General features: G+C 35.9%; 1 protein-coding gene across 5 annotated transcripts in view; it reads right to left on the minus strand.

The window, feature by feature from the left end:
- The window catches only part of ERCC6L2 (ERCC excision repair 6 like 2), a 148,549-nt gene that overhangs the window by 75,630 nt on the left and 62,906 nt on the right, over positions 1 to 10,013 (minus strand). For all 5 annotated transcript variants that reach the window (XM_040450230.1, XM_040450229.1, XM_040450227.1 and 2 more), the window contains exons 4-6: positions 6,591 to 6,784; positions 2,708 to 2,869; positions 2,082 to 2,289 (exon numbers count right to left, since the gene is read on the minus strand). In XM_040450230.1, coding sequence (XP_040306164.1) covers positions 2,082 to 2,289; positions 2,708 to 2,869; positions 6,591 to 6,784 — 564 coding nt within the window. The remainder of the gene's footprint in view (positions 1 to 2,081; positions 2,290 to 2,707; positions 2,870 to 6,590; positions 6,785 to 10,013) is intronic.

Below are 10,013 nucleotides of genomic sequence, written 5' to 3' on the forward strand. Positions count from 1 at the left end.
GTAGAAGATAGGAGTCCATATAAATATACAATTTTCCCACTACCACTTATTGAAAAGAGCATCTTACTGAGTATTCTTGGCTCCATTGTCAAATATTAGTTGACTGTATATACATGGGTTTATTTCTGGGCTCTTTATTCCACTCTACTGGTCTATATGTCTGTTTTTATGCCAGTACCATACTGTTTTGATTACTATAGCCTTGTAATATAGTTTGAAATCAGGAAATGTGACACCTGACAACTTAGCTGTTCCTGCTCAAGATTGCTTTGGCTATTTTGGGGTATATGGTGGTTCCATACAAATTTTAGGGCTGTCTGTTCTATTCCTGAAAAAAACTGCCATAGGAATTTTTTTTTTTCAACTTTATTTTTTTTTCAATTTTATTTATTTTTGGGACAGAGAGAGACAGAGCATGAACAGGGGAGGGGCGGAGAGAGAGGGAGACACAGAATCGGAAACAGGCTCCAGGCTCTGAGCCATCAACCCAGAGCCTGATGCGGGGCTCGAACTCATGGACTGCGAGATCGTGACCTGGCTGAAGTCGGACGCTTAACTGACTGCGCCACCCAGGCGCCCCACTGCCATAGGAATTTTTATAGGGATTGCATGGACATTTTAACAATACTAATTCTTCCAATCCATGAACATGAGTATCCTTCCATTCATGTGTGTCTTCTTCAATCTCTTTCATCAGTTTCTTATAGTTTTCAGTGTATAGGTCTTTCACCTCCTTGGTTAAATTTATTCCCAAGTATTTTAAAACAGGTAGTAACATTTACTAAACACTTCTTACATGCCACACACTTCAGAGCGACCATGTGAGGCAAAAACTATCACCATTCCCATTTAACAGATGGGAGCCAAGGTTTGAGAGACTTAGCAAATTGCTCAAGGTCATAAAACTCGTAAGTAGGGAGCCAGGATTCAAGCCTATAATATTTGACTCTAGAGCCCAAGCTCTAGACACTCTGTGCACAACTCTTTCTTCATATTTTAGTTGTTGTTCCTACTGGACAGACAAATAATATACATAAAATTGCACAAAATATTTTCAAAAGTGAGGGTTCATTAAGTATTCCAATTAAATGACATTATCTGCTTTAGATCAAAAAGTCAAATGTTGGGGCACCTGGGTGGCTCAGCTGGTTAAGCATTCAACTCTTGATTTCGGCTTAGGTCATGATCTCACAGTTCATGAGACTGAGTCCTGTGTCAGGCTCCACAATGCGTGGAGCCTCCTTGGGATTCTCTCTCTGCCCTCCCCTGCTCGCACTCTCTCTCAAAAATAAAGAAATGAACTTAAAAAAAAGTCAAACATTTTATCATTTTCCCCAACTTGCATATCAGTAACATATTTTCCTTTCAAGTCTATCTTTTTAAAGTAATAATCAACAGGACATCCTAAGACTAGAGAGTATTTGATAGCATTGCCCTTATTTGGGACAACATTAATTAAACTTAGTTCATGGTAATTTATAAAACCTTTTTTCCATTACCTGAGCAAGAAGAACTACCAGATTAAAAACTATACAAGAGGACCACAACATTAAAAAAAAAATCTCTTAAGGTTTACTCTTCAAATGTTCTTAAATAATTAACAGAATTTAATTATAACTTTCCTAAAGTTCTTCAAACTAAGTTAGTTGTATAACTGCAAATGGCATTCTAAAAAAAACAAAGCTTTTAATCACTGTGGTCCCTATAGCTGTAATTAAGGTCTCATGGAATATACTGGGCTGTGGATAGTAGGCAATATATGAAGGATAAAATATGAATGGATAACAAATTAGGGACAGAGCTCTTCTTTTCCAACTGAGGAAGAACTGCAGCAAAAGCCTTCTTATAAGAGAAATGAATTTAATGCATACTAACAATAAACCTGCTAGCTAACCTGCTAGATTGGGTTCAATTAACATTTTCTGAAATTTTGCACATAATATTTTTTTCCATACTACTCAGGCAAAAAAACCCCTATATTCATAAAATATCATAGGAGACAGATTTTCTTTTAAAAAGAATTTGTTCAGGAAAAAAATAAAATATGAGAAATTAATAATTTAAACAAATGCAGTTCTCACCCGGTCTTCCTTCTTAGGCAACTGATCCTTGATCAGAGTCTTGGTACGCCGGAGAAACCAGCCAGACATCTTCTTTGCAAGCCTTTGCATGGCCTTTCGGCCAGTAGCTAGTTCTCTTTTTGTTGCTGTGTGTCTCTGACCATGTTCTACTGGGTCAGAAAACTGCTTCTTGAAGTAGATCCTACTACCTAAAAGTCCTGGCACAGCCCTATATAAAGGCAATAACAAAAATATTAGGGCTTTGGTCAATTATCTAAAAAGAAACATATTGACTTCTTTCTGAGTCTAAGAAATAGTACTAAGTCGCTTGTTCATGAATGGTAACAATAACAAAATAAAAGAAAACAGAGTGTTCTTTCTTTATGACAGTTTCAGTAAATAGCTATAAGATGACAGAATTGGTAAATACGTTCAGATATTTACTTCAAGGACCGAGACTAACATATAAAGAAAGGTTTTCATGGGACTCTACTCTGTATATCATGTTTGGGACAAATACATCTGTAAACATGGCTGTATTTGGGTCCCCCCTCCCCACCCCAGAAACTATTAATTAGCAAACAAGGTAACAATAAGTTAAAGAAATATTAAAAATTTTACAAAACATAAAAAGTGTTTTTACTCACCAGTCCATAACACACCACAGTTCTTTCATGTTGTTCTGAAGAATGGTTCCAGTGAGGCCAATGCGGACATTACATTTTAAAGCTTTCATAACTTCTGTTACTCTAGCCTTTGGATTCTTAATTCTATGAGCTTCATCCACAATGACAGCTGACCATTCCAAACTACAAAGTGAGAAAAAAGGGGGAAAAAGTTTAGAAAACTTATCCTACATGGTGAATGAATACCTTATTACATTTATGTAAGTGCAGAACATCTTTTGGGGTCATATAATATGTTAAATAAAAGCTCAAGTTCTGGAATTAGATGGTCAAAGTTTAAATTTAATGTCTACCACTGACAGCTGTTGTAGGCTTAGGTGAGTTACTTCTCCATGCCTCAGATTACCCCTGTCTTTCTGACAGCTTTCTTGAAACAGGAGCATACTATTATTAGCCTCTAAGTGAAGTAAAGTCAAATCCTAGATCTGACAAAAATGGTAAATCTAAATCAACTTTAATAAATATATCAAATGTAAACGGATTAAACACTCCAAATAAAAGGCAGGTTATCAGAATGGATACAAAAGCAAGATTGAACTATACATTAACCACTAAAGGTTCACTTTAAATATATAAAAATATATTCAAATAAAAAGATAGCAAATGATAAATATTCAGTAAGTACAAGAAGACTATATTGTCCATATTGATATCAGATAAAACTTCACAATTATTAGATATAAAATGGAGCATGTTTTTTAAAGATAAAAGGATTAATTCATAAGAAAAAATACTAACCATATATGTGTGTGTACCTAATAAGAGTTTCAAAACACTGTATATAAATTGAAAGCTGACAGAACTGAAAGGAGAAATTTAACAATACTCAAGTACAATTGAAGATTCCAACATTCCTGTCTCAGAAATTGTAAAACAACTAGAAAATCAGTAAGAGAACACTTAAGTGTTAACAGCTCCTAACTTGACTTTATTGATATTTATAGAATACTACACCTAACAACTGTAGAATAAACATTTTTTTTCATGAATACATAGGCCAGAAAAATGCAAATTATACAACAGAATACCACCACAGACACACTAAAATATCTAAAAACAAAAAGACCGACAATGCTAAATGTTAGTGAATATACAAAGTAACTGAAGTCTTGTAGATCACTAGTTGGAATAGAATGATACAACCACTCAAGAAAATGGTTTGGGAGTTTCTTCTAAAGTTAAACCTATGCTTAACCATAAAACCCCAAAATTCCACTCCCAGGAAATGAAAATATGTCTACCCAGGATAAATGAAAATGTATGTTTAAAAAAAGGCTTATACATAACTAACTATTCCTTACAGTTTTACTTATAATAATGAACTGGAAAACCCAAATATAAATATCCATCCTCAAATAAATGGGTAACAAAATATCGTATACTCATAAACTGCAATACAACTCAACATTAAAAAAGAACAAATACATTCAATAGCACGGATGAATCTCAAAAATATTATGGTGAGCAAAAGATGCCAGATACAACAGTTCTAGAATCTAGAAATCCAAGATCAAGGTGTTGGCAGGCTTGGTTTCTTCTGAAGCCTCTCTCCTTGGCTTAAAGATGACTGCCTTCCTGCTGTGTCCCCATGTATTCTTTCCTCTGTGCACTTAAATTCCTGGTATCTCTTTCTCTTCTAAGGACACAAGGCAGATTGGACAAGGGCCTCACCTTAACGGCCTCATTTTGACTTTATTGATTAAGAATATTTTCTCCAAATACAGTTACATTTTGGGGTCCCTGAGGTTGGGACTTGAACCTACAAATTTGGAGGGGACATGAGTTAGCTCAAAATAAGCCTCCTAATTGGTCTTTCTCCATTTAGTTTGGCTCTCCTTGGTCTGTATACACAACAACTAGATTACTTATAAAATGCAAATCTAGGGGCGTCTGGGTGGCTCAGTTAGGTGAGTGTCTTGGTTTCAGCTCAGTCATGATCTCATGGTTCATGAAATTGAGGGAACTTTCTCTCTTTCAAAATAGATAAATAAGGGGCACCTGAGTGGCTCAGTTGGTTAAGTGTCTGACTCTTGGTTTTGGCTCAGGTCATGATCTCACAGTTTTGTGAGTTTAAGCCCCACACTGAGCTGACAGTGCAGAGCCTGCTTGGGACTTTCGGTCTCCCTCTCTCTCTGCCCCTCGCCCACTCACGCTGTCTCTGTCTCTCTCAGGATGAATAAATAACTTAAAATAAATAGATAAATAAACCTTAAAAAATAAAATAAAATGCAAATCTGACCATTTTTATCATATTAGTAATCTACTGAAAAGATTTCAAGGGTACTCTATCATTCTAAGAATAAAGACCCCTAGGGGTGCCTGGGTGTTCTGTCAGTTAAGAGTCCAACTCTTGAATTTGGCTCAGGTCATGATCTCACAGTTCATGGGGTTCAAGCCCCACATGGGGCTCTGTGCTGGCAGCATGAAGCCTGCTTGGTATTCTCTCTCTCCCTCTCTCTTTCTCTGCCCTTCCCTCACTCTCTCTCTCTCAAATAAATATTTAAAAAAAAGAATAGGGGCGCCTGGGTGGCTCAGTCGGTTAAGCATCCGACTTCGGCTCAGGTCATGATATCACAGCTCAGGAGTTCAAGCCCCGTGTTGGGCTCTGTGCTGACAGCTAAGAGCCTGGAGCCTGCTTTGGATTCTATGTCTCCCCGTCTCTCTCTGCCCCCCTCTCCCATTCACTCTGTCTCCCTCTCTCAAAAATAAATAAAAACATTAAATTTTTTAAAAACTAAAAAAAAGAATAAAGATCCTTAGCTCTCCAGACAGCTTTCAATACCCTTTATGATGTTCCTTGCTTACCACACTGTTGTTGTCTCCCAGCCACTTCCCTCTTACACGTATGCTGCAGCCATGAGATACAGAAAGTATCAAAACTGCTTTCATTTATTCAAAAGTAATGTGATCTTTATTGTTTGAAGGCCTCTGCAAATGCTGCTTGTTCCCTCTTCCTGCATTACTCCCCTACTCTTCAACTCTTACTTATCCTTCAATTCTTTTTTTTTTTTTTTTTAAGTTTATTTATCTTGAAAGAGAGAGAACATGCACAAACAGGGGAAGGGGAGAGAGAGAGAGAGGCAGAGAAAAAGACAATCCCTCCTGGCTCTGCACTGGCAGTGTGGAGCCCAACACAGGGCCTCAAACTCACAAACCGTGAGATGATGACCTGAGCCAAAATCAAGAGTCACACATTTAACCTGACTGAGCCACCCAGGCACCCTTCGTCATTCAATTCTTACCCAGCTCATAGGTCATCTTCTCTGGGAAGCTCCCTGACAACTCTCCTCACTCTGCAGCAAAGTTAGGTTCCTTATGTTCTTTCTTACGAAGGATGCTCCCACGGCATCCTTTCTTACATACTGCAACACTCATATGCCTTTATAATTATGTCTCTAGATGCCTCATTAAAATCTTAAGATGCACGTAGGCATTAAGTCAGTTCATTTCTTTTGGGTACTTCTAGTCCTGGAATACTGATTCTCAATATGTATATGTATTTTTTGCCAATCTACATTCACAACAAACTCCCATAATTAAAATCATTCATGAAAATCACCATCTTAGTCTAGAGGTGCCATATGCATAAAAGGTTGTACGTGAGATTTAGGACAGTTTTATCCTTCTGTAACAGGCATTGTTTGGAGAGGGAATAAAGGAAATACAATGGACTGTATAAAATCTGAAGGTTTTTCCTTCTTAGAAAATAAGTTATTATAAGTTAATTCAATAATTCTTAAATGAAATTAAATTATGCTATGGATATTTGGAGCTTTTTTGAAAATCACAATATAAAGGGATGTAAACAGAATATTAATGTAATCATTCTCATTATTCCCATTACCTGTTCAGTTCATCCAGACATAAGCGCAGTGTTTCATAAGTTGTTAGAGCAATTTCACATTTCCTCTGCTTTACACGAATCAGTTCATAGTCTTTTTTGTTACCATGTAAAACAGTAACTCTGAAATATCCCCAGGTGTCCAATTCATCTCTCCAGTTGTAGAGTACAGAAAGAGGAGCAACTATTAAGAACATCTAAAAGAAGAAGAAAAAAATTATGATATATTTTTTAAAAGAAAAAAAAAAAAAGAAATCCAGAATACCAATAGTCCTATTCTTTAGTTTCTGGCACTGCAGTTAATAAGAATAAATACAACTTAGTGATTGGATATATCTGGATATAGAAGACTGTCAAAAATACTTTGTCACCCACTTCTCTTTTATTAGGATAAAACAGATATCTAACTCTGTCCAAAGGAAGAGTTGTTTTTTATTTCCCCCCTCTCCCCGCCAAAAAAAAAAAAAAAAAAAAAGGAGCTGAGAGATAAGAGAGAAGCAATTTTCCAAAAGAGAAGAATATAATCAGGACCCAAATAATAACTTCAAGAGCCAAGGGGGTAATATATAAAGCAGGACAGGTTTTTTTCTTGAAATACATGGTTTTCTGAAGCTCTTTCCTTTGCATTGCCCTAGTCCATTTCCTCTTTCCCTCTTTCAGATACTGTCAGTTGGAGACCTGGAAAATTCATTAGAAAATTGAAGCAATTAGAAGAAAACCTCTACTTCTCTTACCATTAGGTCAATAATCTACCTGTATTTATTTTCATGTATTCTGCCCTCCCACACATTACCATGGATGAATTGTCCATGTTCTTATCTGAAAATAAACCTTAAACTTACACCGTGGCTGCCATCATTTCTTGCCAACATAAAATCAATGCTGGAGAAACTGCCTCCAACTGCCCTATGAGACTAACTTTCCCTTTTTAGTGTACCACATCCATCCACAAGCAAGTAAGTTCTAATTTTTCCCAGAGTTAAAAAACAAAACAATACCCCAAATCCTCTTCCTTAAACGTACAACTCTCTTCAGCTATCCCCTATTACTTTACCATCTTTATAGCAACGATCCCTATGAGTTATCAATACTTACTGTTTTTACTTAATCTCCTCCAGTTCTCCCTTCAATTCATATAAATGGGATGTATGTCCTAACCCTCCAACCAAAGCAGTCCTTGTGAAGATTAACAATGTATCTGTGTTTAGTTTTCACATGAATATTTTGGGGTTCCACTGACCTTCCCTGTACTAACCCCAAATCCTGCTGTCATCACCCATTTTAATTTTTTAATGTTTTTATTTCTCACTATTATCACTCTTTCTAAGCTATTATATTTAATAGTGTTACAAGTTTCGGGGCGCCTGGGTGGCGCAGTCGGTTAGGCGTCCGACTTCAGCCAGGTCACGATCTCACGGTCCGTGAGTTCGAGCCCCGTGTCGGGCTCTGGGCTGATGGCTCAGAGCCTGGAGCCTGTTTCCGATTCTGTGTCTCCCTCTCTCTCTGCCCCTCCCCTGTTCATGCTCTGTCTCTCTCTGTCCCAAAAATAAATAAACGTTGAAAAAAAAAATTTAAAAAAAAATAGTGTTACAAGTTTCTTTCCTAAAGTTTTATATTTGTCCTACTCGATAAAGATCAGCAAATTAAACATACTGAAAATTTTCAGTTTAGCAAAAATTAACTAATACAATACTAGTCTAAATCTTGCTCTCTCTTCTATGAAATATTTCAGCTAGGCCATTTGTCAGGCATAAGAATTCAAAGCTGTGATTGTATTTTGGAAAGAGAAAGAAGAAGAAAGAACAGAAGATTAACCTACTGAATGGCAGAGCTCCTTTTTCCCACCCCAACATCAAACACACATAAATACTTTCTTGTCATACTTGATTCATCTCAAATACTTTTGCCTTTTGGCTTGGAGTTTATCCTATGAATTCTATTATTCTCTTACCTTCAAAACAAAATCTGGGATACAAATACTAAGTCCAAGTATAGTTTCATCCCATCCCCCTCCATTTCTGTTATTACAAAATGAAAATGATGGGTCCAAACTCCATCTGAGCACTTTGAGCAGTTTTCCACTTCAGGTATCATTCATCAAAGTTGCCAATGAATCTAAAGATTCCTAGAATCAGCCCTCAGATTCAACAAGTTTTAAAACGAAGACATTTCTAATTATTGGTCTTTGAAATTGCAAAAGGTAAATAAAATAGTTCAGTAACCCGTTTTAGTACTGAGAGGTCAGAGAACTGAGTTATGCCATTTGCAAAGTCCAGAGAATGTATATAAGAAGAATGTAAAGTCTTTACTACCATGCTATGAATAATATTTCATTTAGCAAGCCTTACTTAAGCACAAGATGTCAAAACAATAAAATGGAAAGCAGTGTCCAGCTAAGTCACTGCACATAAAACAACATTATTTGTTATTCTGAAGCTAAGAAACAATTTTATAAAACTAGATCTAAAATGTAATATACATAGAATTAAAAGTTGCTTACTTAAATATTACTAACATCAATAGAGGCCACATTTAATCCTTCAACTAGAGAATACTGAATTACTTTTATCTCTTTCAACAAATCTAGTTCAATAACTGAAACACATGCTTTTAAATCTTGAATCTTCTTGTACTATGGCTTTAGGAAAATGATGTGATGTGGGCTGTGACAAAATACCCAAAGATGTTTTTCATGTGATGATTTCTGTGGTAGGAGGTACAGTATTAACGATAATCACCATACCATTATTGAGCACTTGCTGTATGCCAAGGACTGTGCAAAGTAGTTGACAAATATTAACACAAGGACTTTACATAGAAATGCTACAAAGTAGGAGTATTTAGTATTTTCCTAATAAAGGATGAGATGAGATAACTAAGGTGTAGAGATGTTAAATAACACACCCAAGGTCCTACTCCTATTAGATGGCAAAATAAGTATTTGAACCCATGTCTGTCTAATTCTAAAACTCAGCCACTACTATATATCATATTAGTATTGTAATTTGCAAAGTCCATGACCATGAGATACAGAGCTCTCTTATTTACCACTATAACTCCAGAACTTTGTATAGTGTTTAAAAACAAAGGTGTTCAAATGATAAATGAAATAATAAATGCAACAATGCATGTCAGTGCCAGAATAGAAACAGCAATGTATATTTAGAGAACAACAATAGACAAACAGAACCAAAGCAAAGGTCTCACATGGGAGGAAGTGAAGATATCAAAATGAAAAATAATATGTACCTTTACAGAGAGAAACTATAGACCATAAAATTGAAATTTTTGCCATACATAACTCAAAGTTCTAAAAAATATTCCCTGTAATTACCTCTACAATGTTAATTCCTTAAAAAAATGCCAAACCTTAAGAAAGAAAGAAAGAAAGAAAGAAAGAAAGAAAGAAAGAAAGAAAGAAAGAAA

The sequence above is a fragment of the Herpailurus yagouaroundi genome, unplaced genomic scaffold (assembly GCF_014898765.1).
Source record: "Herpailurus yagouaroundi ecotype Mexico unplaced genomic scaffold, PumYag 201, whole genome shotgun sequence".
NCBI lineage: Eukaryota > Metazoa > Chordata > Mammalia > Carnivora > Felidae > Herpailurus > Herpailurus yagouaroundi.